Source organism: Capricornis sumatraensis, chromosome 17 (assembly GCF_032405125.1).
Source record: "Capricornis sumatraensis isolate serow.1 chromosome 17, serow.2, whole genome shotgun sequence".
NCBI lineage: Eukaryota > Metazoa > Chordata > Mammalia > Artiodactyla > Bovidae > Capricornis > Capricornis sumatraensis.
Genome location: NC_091085.1, coordinates 7,612,610 through 7,640,606, shown reverse-complemented (window position 1 = coordinate 7,640,606; position 27,997 = coordinate 7,612,610). Strand labels below are relative to the sequence as shown.

Genomic DNA, 27,997 nt, shown 5'->3' with positions numbered 1-27,997 from the left:
ATGCTGGGCGCCTTGGGCAGAGACGGGGTTGGGAACAGACTTGGCGAAGGGGATCCTTTTGCGCGCGGCTACCGGGCTGCGGTTTGTGGGAGGAGGCGCAGGGGCGCCGGCGGGGTCCGCGCCTTGCTGGCCCTGGGCTTATATTCTCGTCACAGGAGGCAGGAGGGGCGCCCAGCCCTTGCGGTCGCCTGTCGGGTCCCGGAACTGGGGAGGCCAGCGATGCGTGCATGGCCTCGGGCGCAGGAGCGAGTCCATCTCCTCTTGGCCTCCGGCCTTGGCTCTGAGGGCAGATCTGTCGCTATCATCACACGGAAACCCGCATTGGAGACAAACAATATGATGTTTTGAATGGAGGCCTGGTAGGAGTGAAGGGATTTTTAAATCTTACTTAAGTGGATCCAAACAGGATTATTAAGAAGCCACTGCACTAGTTACAGTGTACAGAGAGCAGCGTAACTGTAAAAGTCTTTGCTTGAGTGTATTAAAACATTTTTAGGAAAAGCATGTATTTGTGCCCGGAATTAACTGGATTACCCATTGCATTACAAAATTCTTGCTCTTGAGAAAATGCAAAGTTGATAGTTATATGAAAGCACTGATTTGAGTTAATAAATTAATAGGCATATTACTGTGATCCTGCCACTGAATGAGATGCATCACGCAAGACACTTGAAATACAATTCCAGCCCTACAATACCTTAGATTCTTGTGCAAATAGTAACCATAGTTCAATTATCTTGACTAAATAAAGACCAAACAATTTCTAATGATAGGACTAAAACCCATGTTTTTTACACTATGAGAAAGTGGAAAGCTAACTGTAACACCTGTAAGTAGATTTGAGATTCATATATTTAAAGAAAAATTGATTGTTTTTGAATTTTTAAAGGGTGAGATTCATGAATTGAAAATATGTGGAGAAAATGAGTATCTAAATGGAAAATGAAACTCATAAAAATGTGTGCAGTAAATGCTTCTTGCTTGGTGCTAAGCTGCCTCCAGGTTCTTGGATCTGTAACTTTTAGCTTTAGGATTAGTACAATCCTAGAAATTTGTTTCACCAAAAGATTGGAGAGTAATGTTTCACCAATAGCTACATAGCTAGGTCACTTTAGGTATGAAAAATTGCCTACCTTTGGTATTTGTGGATATGATTTCTCCCACCCAAGAGAAAGCTAAAAACTATGTGCCATGTCCTAGGCCCAGACACCTAAATGAATTAAGAGGCAAAAACTTTTTAGTTTGGGTTCTTTGTTTGCAAGCGGGCAAACCAATTTTGGCTACTTTAAGGAAGAAAGGGATTTATTTGAAAGGATATAGGGTAGATGAACACCTAATTCTCTGAAAGGATTCAAACCAGGGCTGCGTAAGGGATCCAGTGACAGGAGTCCTTTCAGAATCTCTTCTGGGATGGATCTGTCTCAACCATGGCCTTTTGTTTGCTCTGTTACTCTAAGAGAGAGTTAGATTGGCCTAACCCTCTTTGGTTTCATGACCATCCTTAGACCAGAGGAAGGTGAAGAACACTGAAGGATGTTCCCCTTGAGATTGCAGAGGTAGACTTTGGGTCCCCAACGGGGAAGTAATAATTGTGACAAAAAAGGGAGGCGATGATGTGGACAAACAACAGGTATCTCTTCCAGGTAGCAGTGTGATTATTTTAAGAGTCTTATTCCTTTCACCGTTCTCTTGCAGATGACAAGTTACAGAGAGAGACAGGATGCTGTTTGTATAGTTTTCCTACATTTCTTATAGGATCCAAAGGACAGTGTATTTGATATAGTCACCAAACACATTGTATTTCATGAACATTGAATAAGTGACAGAAACCATATTGTCCCCGACCCCTTCAGTGTAGTGAGGGAGAAAAAAAGGCATACACATAAATGAAACAATACAAGTCAGCACATGAAATGCAATACCTTTTTCGGTTTTAAAGTAGAAAGAAAACACTTGGCAAGACAAGTTTTATAGAGGATGGAAATTCTGTTGGACCTTGAAAGATGAGTTGGATGCTGAAAAAGATAAGAGAGGGTATTTGTGGGCACTCCAAAAAGCTCATGCAGACCAGAGGAGAAAGTGCATGAAAGGGACCAAGAGAGAGATAAAGTAGACTGCTGTCTTACAGTCAGGGTTTCAGTGCTATCTTTAAAAAAATTCTAGATCCCAACTGTTCAAGAAGTTGGGCCATCTTTCATTCACTCTGCACACATATTGAGCACCTGCTGTGTGTCAGGTACTAAAGGTGCAAAGAATAAAGTATTATGTAGAGTCCTGCCCTGTGAAGCACAACTATTCCAACCACTTTCATACCTTGTGCTTCTTTCTGCCTGGAAGAACAAAATATCTGTATATGAAAGGACATTGTTTTGAGATAATAGACATCAAGCAATGAACTAGAGTGATCTTTGAGAGATAGGAAACAACACGAGCTGTGTAATTGCCAGCTCACTGCCTAAAGAGAGTTTGTGGGCTATAGCAGAGGTAGGGGCACCAGGTGGGCTTCAGTAGACCCTGAGTTGAGGAGGTGGAGCTGAATCTGGGGATACTGAAGCAGCTTGGGTTCACCAGACAGAGAACCCAGAGAGCAGGGCACTGTACAGAGGGAGAGCTCCAAAGAGTGCAGAATCCCTGTTCAGCTAAGTCCTGTTCTGTATGCCTCTGAGGTAATGCCCTGACGACTGAGGGAAAAAAAAAAAAAAATGACCCAGAAGGACTAGAAGGAGCAGTACTCTCACAAGGACCAGGATTAGTGCTTGCTTTTCCAGCTAGACTGGAAACCTCATAATCACAGGGTGTTGAGTATTAGGAAAGGTCTTACTTCACTTGTAGGGAATATTTAGCAGTAGACCAAACATGGTGTGGTCCCACCTAAGAAGCACCTTAAAAGAGTAAAGAGATCAAATTGTTTCCAGTGACTTAACTGAATCCAGAAAAAAGCTCAAGAATATTTACAGGAATACAAAAGTATCCAGCACCCAAAGGGTTAAAATTTTTTGCAGTGTCTGGCATCCAATCCAAAATTACCAGGCATTGCTAATTATGTGATATAATGGAGATGTTAAGTGATGCTCTCATGGTAATCATTTTGGAGTATATAAGTGTATCAAATCAACTCATGATACACAAACTTACACAATGTGACATGTTAATTATATCTCAATAAAGTGGAAAAAATGACCAAGCATGCAAAGAGGCAGGGAAATATGACATAATGAATCAATTAAAACTAATTAAAAAATGACATGAAATAGGAAACAAGGACATTTAAAAAAAACTACTATAATTTTTCTGTATGTTGCAAAGGTTAAAAAGACATGAGAGATATAAATAGACCCACTCAAACTTGTAGAAATAAAAACTACAGTGTCAAAATGAAAAAAAGGACAGAGGGAACAGCATTGAGGCATCAGGGAAGGCGGCATGTTTGCAAGACAGCCGTTTGACAGGTGGCGAGGGATGAAGAGGCACAGAGATTGGAAAAATGGCCCCTGGAGGTGTGCATGGACATTAGCTAAGGGAATACCCAGGGAGGTGAGACAGCTGCTGAGGAAGCTAGAAGAATAGAAGTCATGAAGAAAACACATATCATCAGAATTTCTCCTTGAGTTATGGCAAACTAATCAGGAAGCTATCTAGGCATTGAATTAAAAAAAAAAAATTGTAGCAGTGTTGAATGCCTACTAGTGGAAATCGAGAAGCCCATCCCAGATCTGGTCATGTCCCAGACTTCTGTGTTATCTTTATAATCTCGGTGCCCAGAGCCCACCCTTACACCATTTGTCCCCCTCTCTACCCCTTCCAAAGTAAATATATATATATATATTATATAATATATAAATGTTATATATATTTTATATATATATATATATTATATAATATATAAATGTTATATATATTTTATATATATATATATCTATATATGAGTCATGCCTGACTCTTTGTGACCCCATGGATAGTAGCCTGCACCAGGTTCCTCCGTCCATGGGATTTTCAAGGCAAGAGTATTGGAGTGGGTTGCTATTTCCTTCTCCAGGGAACCTTCCCAACCCAGGGATTGAACCCAGGTCTCTCACTTTGTAGACAGATGCTTTACTGTCTGAGCCACCAGGGAAGTCTTTTAATATATATACTAAATATATATTACTATCAACTAACAACAGTCAATTATTAATAATAACTACAATTAAATTATATTAAATATATATGTATTTATACATTATAAAGTCACTAACCCATGTCCAGCTCTTCACAACCCCATGGACTGTAGCCTGCCAGACTCCTCTGTCCTTGGGATTTCCCAGGCAAGAATACTGGAGTAGGTTGCCGTTTCCTTTACCAGGGGATCTTGCTGACCCAGGGATTACACCTGCATCTCCTGCTTGGCAGATGAATTCTTTACCACTGAACTACCTGGGAAGCCTCACACACACACACACACACACACACACACACACATGTATGTATATATGCACATGTGTGTGTGTGTGTGTGTGTGTGTGTGTGTGTGTGTGTGGTGCTGGTGCTAAGTCACTTCAGTCGTATCAGACTCCTGGAGACCCTATGTACTGTAGCCCACCAGGCTCCTCTGTGCATAGGATTTTCCAGGCAAGTGGGTTGCCATGCCCTCCTGCAGGGGGTCTTCCAGACCCAGGGATCCAGCCTAAGTCTCTTCTGTGTCCTGCATGGCAGGTAGTTTCTTTACCACTAGAACCACATGGGAAGCCCTATATATTTATATATATACATATGTATATATGTGAACGGCTGATGCTAACAGCCGATTCATTGGAAAAGTCCCTGATGCTGGGAAAGATTGAGGGGAGAAGGAGAAGAGGGTGTCAGAGGATGAGATGGCTGGAAGGCATCACTGATTTAATGGATATGAACTTGGGCAAACTTTGGGAGATAGTGAGGGACAGAGAGGCCTGGCGCATTGTGGTCCACGGGGTCACCAAGAGTTGGACACGACTGGGTGACCAAACAATAACAACAGTATGTGTGTGTGTATATATATATATATATATATATATATATATATATGTATACATATCAATTAACTGATGCTTTTGAACTGTGGTGTTGGAGAAGACTCTTGAGAGTCCCTTGGCCTGCAAGGAGATCTAACCAGTCCATTCTGAAGGAGATCAGCCCTGGGATTTCTTTGGAAGGAATGATGCTAAAGCTGAAACTCCAGTACTTTGGCCACCTCATGCGAAGAGTTGACTCATTGGAAAAGACTCTGATGCTGGGAGGGATTGGGGGCAGGAGGAGAAGGGGACAACAGAAGATGAGATGGCTGGATGGCATCACTGACTCAATGGATGTGAGTCTGAGTGAACTCCAAGAGTTGGTGATGGAAGGGGGGCCTGGTGTGCTGCGATTCATGGGGTTGCAGAGTTGGACACGACTGAGCAACTGAACTGATGTATACATATATGTATAATGTTAAATCAGAAGATCAAATCAAGATGGTGGAGTAGAAGGACATGTGCTCATCTCCTCCTGTAAGAAGACCAACATCACAACTAGCTGTTGTACAGCCATTAACAGGAGGATGCTAGAACTCACCAAAAAAGATACCCCATGTTCAAAGACAAAGGAGAGGCTGCAGTGAGACAATAGAAGGGGATACAATCATGATAAAATCAAATCCCATACCTTCTGGATGGGTGACCCACAAACTGGAGAAGAAGAATACTTAAGAAGTTCTCCCTCTGTTGTGAGGGTTCTGAGCTCTATGTCAGTCTTCCCAATATGGGAATCCAGGAAAGGGACTAGGAATCCACAGAGAATCTGACTTTGCAGGCCAGCAGGATTTGATTACAGGATTTCCACAAGACTGGAAGAAATAGATAATCCACTCTTGGAGGGCACAAGCAAACTCTTGCATACACCAGGACTCAGGGGAAAAGAGCAGTGACCCTACAGGAGACAGAACCAGACCTACCTGCTAGTGTTGGAGGGTCTCCTGTGGAGGTGTGGGTTGTCAGTGGCTCACTGTGGGGACAGGGGCACTGGCAGCAGCAGTCCTGGGAGGTGTTCCTTGGCAAGTGAGCCCTCTTGGAAGAGGCATTAGACCTACCATAGAGCCTGTAGACTCCAAGGCTGGGTTGCCCCAGGCCAAAATACTAGCCCCATCTGTCCCATCAGCTGATAATTGGATTAAAATTTTACCCAGCCCACAAGAATAAGACCCAGTTTTTCCCACCACCAGTCCCTCACATCAGCCTCATTCACCTGAGGTCAGAAGGAAGAAGCAGGAAGAACTACAATCCTGAAGCCTCTTGAATAAAAACCACAACCACAAAAGTTAACTGAAATGAAAAGGTAAATAATTATCTCCCAGATGAAAGAACAAGATAAAACCCCAGAAAAATAACTAAATGAAGTGGAGCTAGGTCCAGGAAAAGAATTCAAAATAATGATAGTGTAGATGATTCAGAATCTTGGGGAAAAAATGAAGCAGATGTAAGAAATGTTTACAAAAGACCTAGAAGAACTAAACAAACAAAACAGAGATGAACAATACACTAGAAGGAATAAGTAGAAGAATAACTGAGGCAGAGGAACAGATAAGTGACCTGGAAGACAGAATGTGGAGATCACTGCTGTAAAACAGAATATAGAAAAAAAAAAGAAAAAAAAAATGAAGTTAGCCTAAGAGTCCTCTGGGACAATGTTAAGTGCACCAGCATTTGTATTATGGGGGTCTCAGAAGGAGAAGAGAGAGAGAAAGGATCCGAGAAAATATTTGAAGAGATGGTTTTAGTTGAAAACTTACCTAATATGGGAAAAGAAATAGTCAACCAATCCAGGAAGTGCAGAGAGTCCCAGGCAGGATAAACCTGAGGAGGAATACACCAAGACACAATGTAATCAAACTGACAAAAACAAAGATAAAATATTAAAAAATAATGGGGAAAATGACAACATACAAGAGAATTCCCATAAGATTTTTAGCTGATTTCTCAACAGAAACTCAACAGAAATTCCCTTCAACAGAAGAGAATGGCGTGATATATTTAAAATGATGAAAGGGAAGAATCTACAACCAAGAATACTCTACCCAGCAAGACTCTTGTTCAGATTTGATGGAGAAATCAAAAGCTTTCCAGACAAGCAAAAGTTATGAGAATTCAGCATCACCAAACCAGCTTTACAATAAATTTTAAAGGAACTTCTCTTGGCAGGAAACACAAGAGAAGGAAAAGACCTACAAAGAATTAACCCAAAACAATGAAGAAAATGGTAATAGGATCACACATATTGATAATTACCTTAATTATAAATGGATTAAATGCACACCAAAAGACATAAACTGGCTAAGTAGATGAAAACATATGCATGTATGCACTTCCACTTACCACGTCACTCTACTTAACTTCCCAAATTGTATGCAGTTATTTTATACTGTTAGGTTAATCATGTTTCCATTATGACTTGTAAATATCTTTTTGTGTGTATGACTATTAAATGTGGGAACTGATAAGCATCTTTTACTATTGTGAAAAAAATTATCTACTCTCTTCACAACACTCAAATATATATACATTACAGATAACTGTAGTCACTGGGCCACAAATTATGTTTCCCCAGGACTTATTTGCCGTCAGATTTTTACATTTTGACCACTTTCACTCATTTCTCCTACTCTCCCATCCCCTTCCTGTGGCCACCATCAATCTATTTTCTGTATCTATCTTCAGTTTTTATAGATTCCACATAAAAGTGAGATCATACAGTAATTGTCTTTATTTGATTTATATTACTTGATATAATTCCTTCAAGATCCATCCATGTTGTTGCAAATGACAGGATTTCATTCTTTTTTATGACTAAATAATAATTTGTTATATAAAAATATATTAGATTGTTTCCATGTCTTGGCTATTATGAATAATGCTGTGATGAACATGGGAGTACAGATATTTCTTTGAGATAAGATTTTGTATCCTTTGGATATATACCCAGAAGCAGATTTGCTGGGCCATATAATAATTCTATTTTTGATGTTTTGAGGCCCCTCCATACTGTTTTCCACAGTGGCTGTACCAATTTACATTCTCACCATCAATGCTCAAGGGTTCCCTTTTCTCCATATCTTCTCTAGCACATATTATCTCATCTTTTTGATAAAAGCCATACTGATAAGTGTGAGTTAATAGCTCATTGCTGTTTTGATTTGCGTTGCCCTGGTGATCAGGGATCTAAGCATCTTTTTGTGCATCTGTTGGCCATCTGTATTTCTCTTTGAAAAAATGTCTATTTGGTTCCTTTGCCCATGTTTTAATTGAATTGTTTTTGGTTTTGTTTTTTTTGCTATTGAGTTGTATGAAACAGCATTATTATTAATATACATCAATTTATAATGGTCAAACAAAATGTGATATATCTGTATAATGAAATACCATATTCATCAATAAAAATGAACTGATTACTGATACATGCCACAACACAGATGAACTCTAAAACATATTCAGTACAAGAAGCAGGACTCAGCACATTTTTTATGATTTCATTTACATGAAATGTCAAAAAAAAAAAAAAAAAGAACCAATCTATAAAGACAGATTAGAGGTTACCTAGGTCTAGGGACAGAAATGGGGAGTGATTATAAATGGGCATGATTAGCATGTTCCAGGTGTTCTAAAATTGTTGTAATAGTTGCATAACTATAAATATACAGACATTTATTGAATTGTATACTTAAGCTTGGAGAAGGCAATGGCACCCCACTCTAGTATGCTTGCCTGGAAAATCCCATGGTCGGAGGAGCCTGGAAGGCTGTAGTCCATGGGGTCGCTGAGGGTCAGACATGACTGAGCCACTTCACTTTCACTTTTCACTTTCATGCGTTGGAGAAGGAAATGGCAACCCACTCCAGTGTTCTTGCCTGGAGAATCCCAGGGACGGGGGAGCCTGGTGGGCTGCCGTCTCCGGGGTTGCACAGAGTTGGACACAACTGAAGTGACTTAGCAGCAGCATACTTAAGCTAGTATATTTTACGTTATATACATTATATCTCAATAAAGCTGTTGAATAAAGTATTTTAAAAATCAGTAAGTTTTTAGGGCTTGAAGAAAATTATTTGCTTTAATCCCTCTATGTATTACCTTATTTGGAGATAAAGAATCAATATTTCTTTTACTTTTGATAATTGTTATTTTTACCAATTTATTTACAGTAGTTATTAAGAGGTTTATGATATATTTTTCAAATTTGGCTTTAGGTAAGAAGTGTGGTTTCTTGTCTGTAATTTTTGTAATGAATTTTAAAGCTTTGTAGTTAGTAGTTTTTCTTGAAAACATAATCCAGAAAGTGGTGTTTATTGCTTGCTTCTGTTTTCTGTACGCCAGGGTTCCTTGGATCTCATCCAGAGTATTGAAGATGACCCTCTTCTGGACACCCAGCAGCTTCCACATCACTCTTTACATGCTCATTTTAGGCCCAGATTCCACCCTCTTCCTACTGTCATCATAGCAAATCTTCTCTTGCTGATACATGTAAGTTGGCTGGGGGAAAGTGGTCCATTTGGAGGTGATGTTTTTCTAGAGGTGATATTTCTAAAAAAAATTTATAACCTCCTCAGAGGGCAGAGGGCAGTTTGGCTGTATCTATCAGCATTTAAAGAGTGCATACTTTTTTACTCATACTTCTACTTCAAAGAATTTATTGTAGACATATTTGCACACACGCAAGGATATTGTTTATGATAGCAATGTTGTCTGCAATATGAAGGAACTGCAAACTACCACTGCCCAGAAGATGTTTTGTATGTCCTTTCCATAGGAAGGAATGCTTATGTAATATTAGAAGAGAAACTTAGAAATTTGGGGTAGATGCATATGTATTTAAACTACTCTGCACGATTCATTGTTGAATGGAAAAAAATGGGGTTTACAATGGTGTGAACAGAATGTTCCTTTTGCATGTTTGCAAGGGAGTTGAGAGAGCTTTTGGACATGTGGGTGATATTGTGACTTATAAGAAACGTATTTGGTCATTCAGGTGATCAGAGTAGAGTTCTCAGGTGCACTGGGTCGTCATCCTTGGTTTCTGGCTCTCAGCTCCCAAAAACCCTGGGAATTTCCTGAGCAATAAGAGCAGTGGGAGTATCTTTTGTTACAATTTTTGATCTTTTGTCTTCAGTTCCTAAAATCACTTCAGTGTCATAAAGGTGAACTGGGTGTATTGATATTCATAGCAAGCATCTTTCCACCATTTCTGTTTATGTTGATGAGTTGACTTTGAAAAGCACCTAAAGGATGGGGGCAACAGCCAGGGAAACTAAGCAGGGACAGAGGGTTGGAACATACCATCCCACCCTCTGACTTCTGGGGATGGGAAAGGGGCTGGAGGTTGAATCATTCACTGACTGCCAGGGATTTAATCAACCAGGCCTATGTAGTGAAGCCTCCGTAAAAGCTCAAAAAGAAGGGGTTCAGACAGCTTCTAGGTTAGTGAGCCAGAACGCTTGTGATGTGCCATACAGCCAGGCCCCGAACTCCACCAGGACAGGAGCTCCTTTAGGACCTCACCCAGTGTGTCTTTTCATTGGGCTGTCGATGTGCATCCTTTAATATCCTTTGTAATAAATTGGTAATCTGGAGAGTAAATAGGTTTCTTGTGTTCTGTGAGCCTGTCTAGCAAACTAATTGAGCCCAAGAGGGAGTTGGTGGGAATCTTTGATTTGTAGTCAGTGGGTAAGAAACACTGGTTACAAGCTAGACTTGCAATTAGCATCTGAAGTGGGGGTAGTCTTGCGGGACTGAGCCGATACCAAGGGAATCTGATACCACGGTGGATAGTGGAAGTGATTTTAGGTGGATAGTGGATATACCAGGTAGATAGTGTCAGAATTGAGTTGAATGGCACCCCACTCCAGTACTCTTGCCTGGAAAATCCCGTGGACGGAGGAGCCTGGTAGGCACCAGTCCATGGGGTCGCTAAGAGTCGGACACGACTGAGCGACTTCACTTTCACTTTTCACTTTCATGCATTGGAGAAGGAAATGGCAACCCACTCCAGTGTTCTTGCCTGGAGAATCCCCAGGGACGGGGGAGCCTGGTGGGCTATGGGGTCTCACAGAGTCGGACATGACTGAAGCAACTTAGCTGCAGCAGTAGTACATGCAGCTGGTGTTAAAGGCTTGCTCGCCTCCTGCTCACCCACCCCCTTGGAATTGGTACTGGAAACATTTAACATTCATTCTGTATTCTGTAATAGAGTATTTCCAGAAGCAGACATCCTTTTAATACTAGTTGCACTGAGCACCTCAATGGAATGGACACCTAATATGTTTTAATGTTTACCTTTTGTACTATTTGAAAAAAATTTTTTTACCATATCATATATTACTTTTTCAGTTCTAAAAACAAAAAAGATATAGATAAATCTATATGTTGACAGACATTTATCAGTTTATTTACACCTAGGAAATAATGTTAAACAGAGAAATCAGTATAATGTTTTCCCATGTTTTATATGATAAAATTACAAATGTCTGGGGATTTTTAAAACATGTCAACCACAAGATAAATCCTGGAGATCTAATGCATAGCGTAGAGATTATAGTCAACACTATAATATTATAAATTTCAAAGTTGCTCGGAGACTAAATAATTGCTCTTACCACAAAAAAGAAATGGTAATTATATGATATGATCCAGGTATTGGCTAAAGCTATGGTGGCCATCATTTTGCAACATATGAATTTTTTTTTTTTTTTTAAACCCCCGTCGCCCCCTCGCCTTCTCTCAGCTCAGCCCGCCCTGCGCCCGCGCTGCTCGCGCACCCCGCCGCACTGACAGCGGTGCGAGCCCAGCAGCCGCGAGTCCTTCCCTTGGCCCGGACCACTGAGGCGCGCGGTGGTGGGGGTGCCCGGAGCGGCTTCTCTCAGCTCGCCCCGGCTCGCCGCTCCGGCCAGGGCCCAGCCACCTGAATTTTTCAAATCAACACATTGTACACATTAAACTTACACAATGTTATGTCAGTTATATTCCTCAATAAAAAGAAATAAGTAAAGTTCAACATCATAAAAACAAGACACATGTATGGATGGTCTTGGAGGCTCGCTGGGGGCTCTGTTCCAAGTCTCTTCCTCATTTTGATGACTGCAGTCTCAAGCACCAGGGGCTGCAGTTGCTCTTTGCTGAAATGTGAAAAATCAAAAGAGGGCAAAATCTTGCCGCTTCTTGGGTGTTCATGAGGAGAGTGGACGTGGTTGAGGACTGGCCCAGCTGCTGCTCCAGTGAGGTGTGCTGTGAGAGAACTGACTGCATTGAGGACAGAGGTACGCGTGTGCTCCTCTATACATCTAGCAAGTGGCCTGGTTCTGCCATGACTTCCTAATTTCCAGACAGCAGCTGAAGCACTTCTTTCCTGGTGCCTTTTTGTGTATTTTGTATTCATACTTTTTATGTATGTGATACATACATACACATACATGCACACAACACTTAAAAAAAATTGCCTGCCTTTGCTATTATGGCACTGATTGCCCTAATTTTAGGACTAAGATAATCTTGTGTTAAAGAACAAGAAAAATTAATGCCTTTATATGCTACTTTGTATAAAATGGTTCAGTTAGGTTCAATCTACAGTACATTGCAGTAGAGGGAGTATGTTGACTTTTCCACTTTTGCTTTATGAGGATGTGTATAATATAGCTAATATTACTACTCTTGACAAGTCATATACATTTTAAATAGATTTATTACATGATAAGACTCCCTGCTTGGTGATGGATGCTAATGACAACATTTAAAATTTTCTTTAATATGAATTTTTAAAATATTACATAATAATATTTCCTTTTATAACAAGTAAAACAGTATACAGAGATATAATCTTCCCATTTCTCTGCTTCACCCCTTCTCCCTGAGTTAATAAATATATCTCAGAGTTTGTTGTATTTCTTGCAGTATCTTTTGTTCAGTTCAGTTCAGTTCAGTCACTCAGTCATGTCTGACTCTTTGCGACCCCATGAATTGCAGCACTCCAGGCCTCCCTGTCCATCACCAACTCCCGGAGTTCACTCAGATTCATGTCCATCGAGTCAGTGATGCCATCCAGCCATTTCATCCTCCGTCATCCCCTTCTCCTCCTGTCCCCAGTCCCTCCCAGCATCAAAGTATTTTCCAATGAGGCAACTCTTCACATGAGGTGGCCAAAGTACTGGAGTTTTAGCTTAAGCATCATTGCTTCCAAGGAAATCCCAGGGCTGATCTCCTTCAGAATGGACTGGTTGGATCTCCTTGCAGTCCAAGGGACTCTCAAGAGTCTTCTCCAACACCACAGTTCAAAAGCATCAATTCTTCGGCACTCAGCTTTCTTCACAGTCCAACTCTCACATCCATACATGACTACTGGAAAAACCATAGCCTTGACTAGATGTACCTTAGTTAGCAAAGTAATGTCTTTGCTTTTGAATATGCTATCTAGGTTGGTCATAACTTTTTTTCCAAGGAGTAAGCATCTTTTAATTTCATGGCTGCAGTAACCATCTGCAGTGATTTGGGAGCCCCCCAAAAATAAAGTCTGACACTGTTTCCACTGTTTCCCCATCTATTTCCCATTAAGTGATGGGACCGGATGCCATGATCTAAGTTCATACAAATATACACAAAAAGATTACCACATAGTAAAAGGAGGTCTCCCATTTCCAAGAAAAAAAAAAAGGGTACTGCAGTATTTATTTCTAAACAAGATTTCTCAAACTTGAACATACAACAGACCCCCCTGACAGGCTTATTACACCACAGGCTGCTGGCTGCTCCCCCAGAGGTGTTGATTTGGGGCTTGAGAATTTGCATTTCTAACTGGTCTGGAGACCACACTTTCAACTACTACTTTATACATTAGTGTTTTTAAATCTTAACATGTCATAGATATCCACCCAAACTAATAGATAGAACTTCAGTTAATTCTTTTATAGCTGAATAACATTCTATTATGTGAGTGAGTATACCTTAATTTATTCAAATATTCTGCTATGGATACACACATATACTTGGGCAGTTTACATTTTTTTCTTTTCAAATACTGAGAAAACTGAAGTAAAATATCTTTTACTTCTGCTTTTACTTCTGAGTGACTGGGTCCTTAAGATAGAATTTCTCAGTCAAGATATTTCCAAATTATTTTCAACGACACATCCCAGACCAGTATATTTTGATACCAGTCTTTGAAATTTTGTCAATCTAATTGGACAATTATTTTAGTTCTCTTAAAACTGAAATTAGAAATAAACTTTAATGCATGATGTTTATCAGTTACTTTTTAGGTGCTGAATTAATTGTTTTTACTCTTTTTAATAAAAGAAGTGGACAGGAAACTGCATTTAACATTGAAGTACTCATCTCTAGCAGATGGGATTTAGGGTGGTTTTTATTTTCTTATTTGGAATTTGTTTGTTCCCCAAATTTTGTGCAAAATTTTCTCCAGGTTATCTGTTTAAAAAGTTTGTAAAAATAGCAAAAGTCCATTTTTAAATTCATAAAAAATAGGATAATGAAAGTCACAGGTATAAGAGTATGTGCTGGGCATGGACCTTATTGTTTCTTAATCCAAATATTGAATGTTAATCCTACTGTTTTCTTTTCTACCAGCTTGTATTTGTTATTTTAGCATTTTTAACAGGTGTGCTTTGTTCTTACCCCAATCCAATGGAGGACAAGTGCCCAGGAAACTATACCAACCCATTGAAAGTTCAGACAGTCATAATCCTTGGAAAAGTTATTTTGTGGATTCTGTATTTCCTTCTTGAACGATACATCCAGTATCACCATTGCAAAGTAAGAAACCGAGGCTATAACAAGATCTACCGGTCAACAAGACATCTGAAAAGACTTCCACTGATGATACACTCCACTGGTAAGTTCAGTTGTCTCACTCAGCTCTTTGGCAGCTTGCTTGAGTGGCATAAATGACAGCAGAATAAGGTGTTAAGTTTGGTTTTATAATCAAATATATGCTGTTGTTTCTGTGAGAGTGATGTGGCCACTGAAATTCATATCACCTTAATGTCTTGAAATTTTTCTTGTATTTCCCTTAGAAATCTGTATTTGTTATATAGAGGAGGAAAAATATTTCTCTTCCCTTCTAGGTTTTTAGCTGAGATTCCACCAAAAAAAGACAGGTTAACAGAAGAAAAAAAAAAACAAGTTTAATAACATTATACCTCCTGTATACAAGGGAGATGCTTCCCTGGTGTCTCAATGGTAAAGAACTTGTTTACCAATGCAGGAGATGCAATCAATCCTTGGGTTGGAAGACGCCTGGAGAAGGAAATGGCAACCCATTCCAGTATGATTGCCTAGGAAATCCCATTTATAGAAGAGTCTGGTGGGCTATAGTCAATGGGGTCACAGAAGAGTCAGACACAGTTAGCAACTAAACAACAATATACAAGAGAGAGACCCAAGAGAACTGAGTGACTCGAAAATGGCCTAAGCCACCTACTTCAATAACATCTACAGCTAAAGACCAAAGAAGATGGGAAAGATTGCAGGGGGCAGTAATTCTGAGAGGTGACCATGAAAAGTGCAATAAGCAATGGTAAGGTTGTTAAGCAGATTTCCATTGATTTCTTGCCTTCTCCATGATTAGAGTTTCTAGACAGTTAGAGTCATTGTGGTCTTTGTTATTGTTCAGTCCCTCAGTCGTGTCCAACTCTTTGCGACCCCATGGACTGCAGCACACTAGGCTTCCCTGTCCTTCACTGTCTCCCAGAGCTAGCTCCAACTCATGTCCAATGAGTCAGTGATGCCATCTAACCATCTTGTCCTCTGTTATCCCCTTCTCTGCCTACTTACTATCTTTTCTAGCATCAAGAAAAGCCGACTTCTGATGAGTGGGCTTTTCACATCAGGTGGCCAAAGTATTGGAGCTTCAGTTTGAGCATCAGTCCTTCCAATGAATATTCAAGGTTGATTTCCTTTAGGATTTACTGGTTGGATCTCCTGCTGTCCAAAGGATTCTCAAGAGTCTTCTCAAACACCACAGTTCAAAAGCATCAATTCTTTGGTGCTCAGCATTCTTTATGTTCCAACTCTCACATCCATACGTGGAAGAACCATAGCTTTGACTATACAGACATTTGTTGGCAAAGTGATGTCTCTGCTTTTTAATATACTATCTAGGTTTGTCATAGCTTTACTTCCAAGGAGCAAGCATCTTTTAATTTTATGGCTGCAGTCACCATCTGCAGTGATTTTGGAGTCCAAGAAAATAAAGTCTCTCACTGTTTCCATTTTTTCCCCATCTATTTGCCATGAAGTGATGGGACTGGATACCATGATCTTAATTTTTTGAATGTTGAGTTTTAAGCCAGCTTTTTCACTCTCCTCTTTCACTTTCATCAAGAGGCTCTTTAGTTCCTCTTCACTTTCTGCCATAATGGTGGTATCATCTGCATATCTGAGGTTACTGATATTTCTCCCTGCAATCTTGATTCCAGCTTGTGCTTTATCCAGCCTGGCATTTCATATGATGTGCTCTGCATATAAATTAAATAAGCAAGGTGACAATATACAGCTTTGTATACTCTTTTCCCAATTTGGAACCAGTCTGTTGTTCCATGTGCAGTTCAACTGTTGCTTCTTGACCTGCATACAGGTTCCTCAAGAGGCAGGTAAGGTGGTCTGGTATCCTCATCTCTTTTAAGAATTTTCCACAGTTGTGATCCATACAGTCAAAGGCTTGAGAGTACAAAATGAAGCAGAAGTAGATGTTTTTCTGGAATTCTCTTGCTTTTCCTACGATCCAGCGGATGTTGTCAATTTGATCTCTGGTTCCACTGCCTTTTCTAAATCCAGCTTGTACATCTGGAAGTTTTTGGTTCACATACTGTTGAAGCCCAGCTTGGAGAATTTTGAGCATGACCTTGCTAGTATGTGAAATGAGTGCAATTATGCAGTAGTTTGAGCATTCTTTAGCATTGTCCTTCTTCAGGATTAGAATGAAAACTGACCTTTTCCATTCTTGTCGGCACTGCTGAGTTTTCCAAAATTTGCTGGCATATTGAGTGCAGCACTTTAACAGCATCATCTTTTAGGATTTGAAATAGCTCAGCTGGAATTCCATCACCTTCAGTGGCTTTGTTTGTAGTGATGTTTTCTAAGTCCCACTTTACTTCACATTCCAGGATGTTTGTCTCCTGGTGAGTGATCACACCAGCATGGTTGTCTGGGTTATTAAGATCTTTTTTGTATAGTTCTTTTGTGTATTCTTCCCACCTCTTCTTAATATCTTCTGCTTCTTTTAGGTCCATACTGTTTCTATCCTTTATTGTACCCATCTTTGCATGAAATGTTCCCTTGATATCTCTCATTTTCTTGAAGAGATCTCTAGTCTTCCCATTCTATTATTTTCCTCTATTTCTTTGCTTTGTTCACTTAGGAAGGCTCTCTTATTTCATCCTGATATATAGAAGGATATCACCTTTTAAATGGAGATTTCCCTTATAAATGTAAATGCCTCTCATAAAAGGTAACCCCTAGTTGGTTTTCAGAACTTCATCTTTGTCTGCCATTTCTTAAAACTAATCAGCTTAAAACAACCTTTATGACAAAAAGGCATATTTTACTGTGGCACTGTCTGTCCACTTAATTGTGAGCAAGGAAGGCCTGGGTGAAATGTGACTCCCTTCATTCCTCTTGCTACTAGCAGTCTTGTTTATCTCAAGGAGATATAAAGCTGATGCTAGTTTATACTTGTAGGATAAGAGAGTTGTTTTATTTTACATGAAGCTTCATGCTTTTCTTACCCACTGCAGTATCCTTTCCTGGGAAAGCCCATGGACAGAGGCTCCATAGCATCACAAAGAGTCGGACACAACTTTGTGACTAAACAACAGCATAGTGCTTTTCTTGCAGTAAGAGAGAGACTGTTTTATAATAAGATGTATTATTTAAAACAGAAATGTGGAAAGCAATTTATGAATGCAAGATCAGAAAGTCCATTGAGGACTTTGAACATATGCCTACCTGCTTTTCTTTATTGCTGCAGACATTTTAAAGGCTTTATGGATTTAATATGAACTCTCATGTATTTTTGCCTAATTTTTTTTTTATAAAAGCCCTCTGTTTCAATTTGAGTCCAGAATAAATGATTAAACATTTTGAAGCCAAATTAGAAATTAATCTTTTCACAGAAAAACAGCTCTATAGAATTTAATTTTTTTTTCTTCTGTATTCTGTAGTGCCTTTTCTTAAAAGTCAGGCTGCAAGTTCATCTGCTCAGTGAGGTTCTCAGTGGGGGTGGAGGGCCCGGGGATTGCAGAGAAAGAAGCATTGTAGTGGGATGACTAGTCCTGATATATCTCCAAGGGGGTGGCCTTAACTCCTTCTCCAGAGGAAGAGCTGTTTCTGCTTTCTGCTGCTAATGTGTGGGCTTCCCTGATAGCTCAGTAAAGAATCCACCTGCAATGCAGGAGACCCTGGTTCAGTCCCTGGGTTGGGAAGATCCCCTGGAGAGAAGATAGGCTACCCATTCTAGTATTCTTTGGCTTCCCTTGTGGCTCAGCTGATAAAGATTCTGCCTGCCATGCAGGAGACCTGTATTCGATTCCTGGGGGAGAAGGTCCCCTTGAGAAGGGAAAGGCTACCCACTCCAGTATTCTGGCCTGGAAATTCCGTGGATTGTATAGTCCATGGGGTCCCAAAGAATTGGACAGGGCTGAGTGACCTTCACTTTCACTTCATGGCTAATGTGCAGTGCTTGTTTTTGGCCAGAAGATGTCACTTATACTCCGTGCCTGTGACAAAGCAAAAGTGGAATCTTGTCTATATACTGACCTGTATACTGACTGTATGTTCAGTTTCTCCAGTGCTGGTCTGGAAATAGTATTGAAATCACCAAGAGATTGTCTAATCTTTTTTTTTAAATTAATTTATTTTAATTGAAGGCTGATTACTTTACAGTATTGTGGTGGTTTTGGCCATACATTGACATGAATCAGCCATGGGTGCACATATGTCCCCCATCCTGAACCCCCCTGCCTCCTCCCTCACCATCCCATCCCTCTGGGTCATCCCAGTGCACCAGCCCTGAGCAGCTGCCTCATGCATCAAACTTGGACTGGTGATCTATTTCATATATGATAATATACATGTTTCAATGCTGTTTTCTCAAATCATCTCACCTTCCCCTTCTCCCACAGAGTCCAAAAGTCTGTTCTTTACATCTGTGTCTCTTTTGCTGTCTCGCATATAGGGTCATCATTACCATCTTTCTAAATTTAATATATATGTGTTAATATACTGTATTGGTGTTTTTCTTTCTGACTTACTTCACTCTGTATAATAGGCTTCAGTTTCATCCACCTCATTAGAACTGATTGAAATGCCTTCTTTTTAATAGCTGAGTAATATTCCATTGTGTATATGTACCACAACTTTCTTATCCATTCATCTGCTGATGGACATCTAGGTTGCTTCCATTTTCTAGCCATCTTTTGCCTTTCTTTTGACTTTGAAATTATTGCTACATGTATGACCCTTAATCACACAACCTGTTTCTAAACAATCACAGAAGGCTTCACTTTCAAGTTGCTTATATAAGGAACCAGAAAATCCGAGAGATTGGGGCAGATGTTTACTTTGTTTCTATTTTCTTTAAATATATATTTTTTTCTAATTTGAAGAAAAAGAACATAAATCTATGAAGATATAGAACTTCCAGTTAATCTGAAGGGTGTAACCATTCTTTTTTTTGGCCTATGATAGTATTTCTGGGTATTGTTTAGCTTCATCTTGACACTTGTTTTTCTCTGCAGAGAGAAAAATAAATTGATTTGACTTTATTTTGTGGAGATGGGAAAAAGGGCTTTGGTTTCCTTCCAGTAAGCTGAAAGTATTTATCTGATTTTTCTCTTCTCCTTCCTTAATCTTGAACTCTTTCAAATATTACTAGCTACATAACAAGTTGCACGTTTAGTTGTTTTTTTCATCGATTTGAAAACTTAACCCTTCACTGAAACATGGGCAGAGTGGGTGGGGTGCTCTCGTGTCTACAGTGTTTGTTATCAGGAGAATGTCTTACTTCAGCAGTCTCTGCTGCTGCCTGCAGGTTCACCCCATGTCCTGCCACCTTGCTGACATAGGCCTTCTCAGGATATCAAAAATCCTTTGGAAACTGTGTTCACTTTCCCTGCAGAGGTTTTCCTCTAGTTTTTTCCTCTTCCTAAAGCTGTAAAATTAAATTTTCCTTGTACATAAAGCTAATTTATAAATTGAGCTCTTGGTCAACATGCTAAGACACTGACATTTGTGAGTGTAAGGAGAGGCCTTAGGGATTTGTGCTAGACTATTGCTTTGTGTAGAGAGACTTCTGATAGGTTATTTAAAATCATGGCTCAAAATAATCCCATTGTACCAAGAAATAGAAGGTAAGTCAAATAAGCATCTCCCCAGCCATGATCAGATTTAGATAAATGTGTTAGTTTTAGGAAATTCTAAGATAAAACACTATAAGAATGATTTCTGCCCCTAAACTTTTCTTTGATGCATGTGCATGCTCAGTCACATCCAACTCTTTGTGACCCTGTGGACTGCAGCCCTCCAGGATCCTCTGTCCACAGAATCCTCCAGACAAGAATACTGGAGTGGGTTACCAGTTCCTTTACCAGGGGATCTTCCCAACTTGAAGATCAAACTCACAACTCCTCCAGCTCCTGAATTGGCAGGCTGATTCTTTACCACTGAGTCACCTGGGAAGCCCAAACTTTTCTTTGACAGTCTTCAAAATAAAAGTATAGGATGAAGTTAAAATGATCTTCAAAAATAAATAATGGCTATCTGAGCAGGGGGGAACAGCTCATATTTATTGAATACTCACAGGCTAGGCATCATTCTAAGTGTTTTTCACACACAAACTTATTTACTCCTCACAGCAGCTCTGTGAGGAAGGTACCGTCATCCCATATGTCACAGTAAGTAGAGGTGTTGGATCATCTGTCCAAGGTCAGCAGCGTGTCCTGGGTTTTTCTGGACCCTTGCCCTGCCCTTGACTGTGGTGCATGACCAGAAGGGGCCACTGGGTCCTTGTAGAAACTTACTCCTTGAGTTTTAAGCAAGTCCAGATTCTTCTCTATTTGTGTTATGGACATCATTTACTTTTGGCAGTGTTGTTTATTTGTGTTTGATTTCCATCCTCTAACTTCCTTCTTGCCGAATAACTGGGGGTGCATGCCCCTGCTGTGGTGGTGGCCGGGGTGCTTGGACCCCGGCTGTGCCCCCACCTGTGTACATCTCTTCCCCGCAGGCAGCACGGCACTCCTCCTTCTCCTCTGCCTGCAGCACTCCTTCCCTGAGCCCAGCACATGGTACCTGAACCTCATTTTGGCCACCCTGGCTTTGGAGCTGATCTGTTCCCTGACGTGCCTGCTTGTGTACACAGGTGAGCATGACAACGAGCCTGTTAGAACTGAGAAAGGTCTTTAACTGCAGGTCCCATCCCCACCTGAAGTCCAGCCTGTTTACCTTTCTGGCATGAAAGCTTTTCTATGTGGCTGAGACCCTATTGAGCACCCATGTCTCTCATTGCTGACTGCATCCAAACTCCTCTAATTTCAAACCACTAGGAACATACCAGTGAGTCATATTTCTAGATTTATGTCATCAACAAATTCTTATTAAATAGAGTGAAAGCTTTTCATTAAAAAACAGAAATGATAAATCCATAAATTCTGCGTCCTCAAAGGCAACTGAGATGTAAGTCTGGCTTTAAATTAGAAAATAACAAAATATAGGACTTGTCTGGCAGTCATGCTGGTTAAGACTCTTTAACTTCCACTGCAGAGGCATGGGTTCTATCCCTCATCCAGAAATTAAGATCCCAGGTGCTGGTGGGGTCAAAATCGTAATAAAAAATGAAAGTAAATAAGTTAGTACATGAAAACTGTCTTTAAACCAAGCTTGTTTTTGGTAAACCATTTAAGAATCTACTTCTTTCTAAATTTAGAATTGTCTAAGGATTGCTCTGTACAACTAGCTGTCTCTCAAAAGTCTGAGGGGTAAAATTAAATAAGCTTCAAGTATGTTAACAGGAAAAATAGGTGGAAGGATTCTTGAAGAGAAAAAAATCCAAAGCTGATAGAAATCAGGATTTCATTCCTGTTGCAATATTGACATGCACCAAAATCTGTAATACAGCTAATTTGGTATTATTGATCAACAGTTGTTTTGTGACAATAAAATACCCTATTTGTCCTATTTGAAAGAGATAATTCTTCAGTTATGAAGGAAAAGTCACATGGACCAAAACTCATGTTCCATTTTACTATTTTGTGCCTCTGATTGAGACTTCTAGGGCAAATATTGCTTTTGTTATGATACACTGAAGTGTATCACAAAAAATTTAAGGTTAATCTCCTGATACATACATTTTTCCTCCCTATATTAAAAAGATTTAAAAGATATCTAGTTTTGGTAATGTGAATAGTAACTCTTCATGACATAATTCTTTGATACACTAATTCTAACCTAAACTTGAGTGACTTGTCTGTAGTAAAGTAGTTAATCTCTGGAAATACAGATGGACTTTTTCACTGAGCACTGGACTGCCTCTGTTGGAAAAAATTAGGAACATGAAACTTAAAAAAGCTTTGTGATTTGATTGGCTCACCATTTGTTTAAAAACAATCCAAGCTTCAAAAAATGCTACTCAGTTACCAGTCTTCTAGCAGTCCTGATGTTCTGGCTTTAGCTCGGGAGGAAAGGAGTGTAAGGGCAGCAGGCCCATGTCCCGCGTCCTGCAGTTTAGTGAGAGCTCTCCTGGGCTTATTGTAGCAGAAAGAAAGAGTAGAAGATTTCTTGTTCTATGTAGATTGCATTCATGGTGTTGCCTGGCCTGCGATCTGTAAAATGCTGACTCCATGCAGCTTATTTTAAAAACCACAAACAGCAGAAACTATCACAACATTGTAAATCAACTATACTTATATTTAAAAAGTGGAACATCTTCAGGAAAAAAAAAAACCTACAAAGATGAGTCTGATAGTTGGACTTTGTTATATTGTCGAGCAACGTGTTTTATTTCTGCCTCTTAACTTTTATTTTAGTACCCTGTTAGGTGTTATTTCTGTTCCCAAGTTCAAGAAACTTAAACTTGTTCCAAGTTTCTCCATTTATCTAGGAGTTTTTATGTGGAAGACAACATTATAAGGAGATGCCATATGAACATAACTCCAATTCAGGAGCAAACCTCCTGGGACAGTCAGGTCTCATCCTTCATCTCCAAAGTGGCACTGGACATGGTGGTTTGCTCCCTCCTCGAGATGTATTCTTTACTTCCCCTGGGACCCTGGCTTCTTGGGATCCTGCCTGCCCCCTTGGTGGCCTCATCTTTTTGCTGAACTCTCCCAGCCTTCATGGTGGAACCCAGTGCTCAGTCCCTATCTGCTCTTGGATGAGGGTGCTGTGCTTATGCCATTGGAAGCCAAGGGGCTGTTCATATCTTTTTTTTTCACTGAAGTGTAGGTGATTCACAATGTTGTGTTAGTTTCAGGTGTACAGCAAAGTGATTCAGATATATATATATTCTTTTTAAGATTCTCTTCCATTATAAGTTATTATAAGATATTGAATATTGTTCCTAATGCCATATAGTAAGTCTTCATTGTTTATCTATTTTATGTATGGTAGTGTATATCTGTTAATTCCAAACTCCTAATTTATCCCTCCCTCTGCACCCCATTTCCCCTTTGGAAATCCTAGTTTGTTTTCTGTGTCTCTGAGTCTATTTCTGTTTTGTAAATAAGTTCATTTGCATCATATTTTAGTTTCCATATATAAGTGATAGCATATATTTGTCTTTCTCTGACTTATTTCACTCAGTATGGTAACCACTAGATCCATCCATGTTGCCACAAATGGCATTATTTCATTCTTTTTAATGACTGACTAGTATTCCACTGGAGAAGGAAATGGCAACCCACTCCAATATTCTTGCCTGGAGAATCCCAGGGATGGAGGAGCCTGGCGGGCTGCAGTCTATGGGGTTGCACAGAGTCGGACATGACTGATGTGACTTAGCAGCAGCGGCAGCAGTATTCCATTGTATATATGCATCACATCTTTTCCTCCATCAGTGAAGATGTAGGTTGCTTCCACGTCTTGTCTGTTGTAAACAGTGCTGCAATGAACATTGAGGTGGATGTACCCTTTCAAACCATGTTTTTCTTCCAGATATATGCCTAAGAATGGGATTTTTGGGTCATATGGTAACTGTTTTTAGTTTTTTAATAAACTTCCATACTGTTTCCCATCGGAGAAGGCAATGGCAACCCACTCCAGTACTCTTGCCTGGAAAATCCTATGGACAGAGGACCCCATGGATGGGGTCGCTAGGAGCCAGACACAACTGAGCGACTTCACTTTCACTTTTCACTTTCATGCATTGGAGAAGGAAATGGCAACCCACTCCAGTGTTCCTGCCTGGAGAGTCCCAGGGATGGGGGAGCCTGGTAGGCTGCCGTCTCTGGGGTTGCACAGATTTGGACACGACTGAAGCAACTTAGCAGCAGCAGCAGCATACTGTTTCCCATAGTGGCTGCACCAATTTACATTCCTACCAATAGTGTGAGAGGGTTCCCTTTTCTCCACACCCTCTCCAGCATTTATTATTTGTAGACTTTTTGATGATGACTGTTCTGACTGGTGTGAGGCAGTACTTCATTATAGTTTTGATTTGCATTTCTCTAATTAGTGATGCTAAGTATCTTTTCATGTCTGTTGATCATTTTGATGTCTTCTTGGAGACATGTCTATTTAGGAATTTTGCCTATTTTTGTTTGGGTTGTTTGTTTTTTTGATATTGAACTGTATGAACTGAAATTAATCCCTGTTGGTGTCATGGTTTGGTTTGGAAATATTTTCTCCCATTCTTAAGTTTTCTTTTTTTGTTTATCATTTCCTTTGCTGTGCAAAAGATTTTAAGTTTAATTATGTTCCATTTGTTTATTTTTTGCTTTTATTTCCATTACTGTAAGAGATAGATCCCCCCAAAATTGTTGTGAATGGCACCCCACTCCAGTACTCTTGCCTGGAAAATCCTATGGACGGAGGAGCCTGGTAGGCTGCAGTCCATGGGGTCGCGGGGAGTTGGATACGACTGAGAGACTTCACTTTCACTTTTCACTTTCATGCATTGGAGAAGGAAATGGAAACCCACTCCAGTGTTCTTGCTTGGAGAATCCCAGGGATGGGGAAGCCTGGTGGGCTGCCGTCTATGGGGTCACACAGAGTCGGACACGACTGAAATGACTTAGCAGCTTAGCAGCATGCTACCTATGTTTTCCTCTAGGAGTTTTATAGTTTCCACCCTTACATTTAGATCTTTAATCCATTTTGAGTTTATTTTTGCATATGGTGTTAGAGAATGTTATAATTTTATTTTTTACATGTAGCTGTCCAGTTTTCCCAGCCCCTCTTATTGAAGTTCAAACTTTCTTTTCTCCATTGTATTCTCTTGCCTCCTTTGTCATAGATTAATTGATCATAAGTGTGTAGGTTTATTTCTGGGCTCTCTATCCTGCTGCATTGATCTGTGTGTCTGTTTTTGTGTGAGAGGCTTCTCATTTCTAATTCTCTTGACCATATCCTGAAAGTCAAGGGCTTCTCGTTACATTCCCTCACTTCGTTCTTCTGGCATCTCACTTCCTTCTGGTCCTTTCTGGTGAACCCTCTGCATATCTCCTAACCTTCCCACATTTCTCTTTAACTTCATTGCTTAAGCTTCTTTTGCCTTGTTCTCAGCTGAGAGTCACATGAAAATCATCTGTGGGTTCTGGTGGTTCCATGACAGATTGAACATATGACTCAGCACATGCACTTCTGGGTATCTGCCTACTTCTACACTTTGTGTTCCAAGTGGCATTGTTTATAGTATGGATTGGGAAGATCCTTTGGAGAAGGGAATGGCAACCCACTCCAGTATTCTTGCCTGGATAATTCGATGGACAGAAGAACCTGGCAGGCTACAGCCCCTGGGGTTGCAAAAAGTCGGATACCACTGAGCAACTAACACACACACACACACACAGAAGTAGGAACAACCCCAAAGGCATAAAGTGATGACTAGACCAACAAAAGATAGTCTGTCTATACAGAGGATAGTGTTCAGTCACAAAAAAAGGAGTACATGGAGTGAAGCTTGAAAGCATTATGCCCACAGGAAAAGCAGTCATAAATATTATATGATTCTATAATACTTGAAATGACCAGAACAGGCACATCTATAGAGAAAGAGAATGTGTAAGTGTTGCCTAGTCCTAGAGGCTGGGCTACATGATGAATGACTGCTCAAGGAACCCAAGCTTCTTTTTGTTGTGGTAAGATGTTCTAAAATTGATGGTGGAGATAGTTGCACAACACTTTGAATGTATTGAACCATTGAGTTGTACACAGTAAAGGAATTACATGTGAACTGCATCATATGTAAATTATATCTCAAGGGTTATTACGGGAAAGGAAAGAATCCTGTGGAGTTTTTAAAAATTGTGCCAGGGCCTAACTCACCTCCTCTCCCCTCCACACATGCTGAATACTCCACACATTTCGAGCTGCAGAAATAATTCTCAAGGGCAGTCACTGCCTGTCACGGAGACCTGCCTCAGCCTCTGTCTCCTTGTACCATCTCTGGTGGGAGTACTCATTCCAGCCATGTCCCAGGGTTGTTATACAGTTGGAGTAGGTGCCTGGACAGTGGGTGTTATTCAGACATGCAGGTGTGTAGATAGATCTGAGGTTGGGAGCAGCAGCCTTGTCTTTGCAGCTGACTTCTCCCAGTGGCATTAGTCTTCTGGGGCTTCTAGAACTGGATGACTAAGACACATAAACTTAGTTATTCAGTTCTGGAGACTGGACATATGAGATTGGGGGCGGGGGGCAAGGATGACTTTCCTGAGGCCTCTCCCTTGGGATATAGGTGGCTGCCCTCTCACTGTGTTCTTATGTGGCCTTGGCTCTGTGTACGTGTATCCCTGGTCTCTCTTCATGTATCAGATCAGCAATCCCTTTTGTTTTTACCTTGATTACTTCACCAAAGGTACTGTCTCCAAGGACAGTCATGTTGGGATTAGGGCTTCAAGTTCATCCGTGGTCTCCAGGTCATCAAACTCTGGCTCCTCTATATAGGTGTCTTCACTTCCTGGCAGTGACCACTGATGGCTGTTTCCTGATTCTACTCCTGCCTCTCTGCATCAGCATTTCCATTCCATTTAAGTCAATTTTTCCCATTTTTGTTTATTCACTTTATGAAGTGCTTTTTTTTTTTTTTTTACATTTTATTTGAAAAGAATAGGCAATTCCTAATGTAATTTGAATAAATGGAATTAGAACATTTTTTGTGATTGGATAACCTGATAATAATGACTTTCTTATTTTAGTGAAAATTCAGAAATTTAATAAAGCCAAGCCACAGCCTGATGTACTTGAAGAAGAAAAAATCTATGCTTACTCCAACAATATTACCTCGGAGACTGGATTCAGGTATGTGCAGAGTGAAAGAGTAGAGAAAGAGAATTAAAAGTTTTTTCATCTAAAAATCTAGAGACCATTCTGATGCTTGGAGTTTAGGACACTGCATATGTTAGAATATGTTTACGACTGTGTTTGATTTGTTTCTTTCCTCTCAGCTGTGGTGAAACTAAGTCTAAAGAAAGAATCTCATTTGGGAATATTGCTTTGGCTTATGATGTCTAAGAAAAATAACAAATGTAATATGCTTTACTGAAAAGTAGTAGGGCTCCATTAGCAAAGAGACTGTTGGTGAACGTGTGTAACCATGGCCACCTTGGTTCTGCGCAGGCCTCTCTCGAGCCTGGAGGAGCTTGTGGAGAAGCAGGGAGACATCATAGTGTACTTGAAGCGGCACAACGCGCTCCTCAGTCAGCGGCTGCTGGCCGTCTCGTCCTCTGACCTCGGCTCGCAGCCAAGTGGGATTTGACAGCAATTCCAGAGGAACCAGAGTCACTTAAGACTGATCAACTCCC

The 27,997-nt window shown here is 40.2% G+C and overlaps 1 protein-coding gene across 1 annotated transcript; it reads left to right on the top strand.

Annotated features, from left to right (window-relative positions):
* TMEM192 (transmembrane protein 192) lies at nucleotides 1–27,951 on the top strand. The gene is made up of 6 exons (XM_068990204.1): nucleotides 1–318; nucleotides 9,360–9,506; nucleotides 14,613–14,881; nucleotides 21,272–21,402; nucleotides 27,392–27,494; nucleotides 27,813–27,951. The coding sequence occupies exons 1-6, from the start codon at nucleotides 1–3 to the stop codon at nucleotides 27,949–27,951; spliced, it is 1,107 nt and encodes a 368-aa protein (XP_068846305.1).
* The last annotated feature ends 46 nt before the right edge of the window (nucleotides 27,952–27,997 follow it).

What these genes read in the sequence shown, in the direction of transcription:
- TMEM192 (XM_068990204.1), top strand. Translation starts at nt 1, where the DNA reads ATGCTGGGCGCCTTGGGCAGAGACGGGGTTGGGAACAGACTTGGCGAA. An exon ending in ATCTTCTCTTGCTGATACAT is followed by an intron (nt 9,507 to 14,612) that starts GTAAGTTGGCTG and finishes CTTTTCTACCAG; the next exon opens with CTTGTATTTGTTATTTTAGC. An exon ending in ACCTCGGAGACTGGATTCAG is followed by an intron (nt 27,495 to 27,812) that starts GTATGTGCAGAG and finishes GGTTCTGCGCAG; the next exon opens with GCCTCTCTCGAGCCTGGAGG.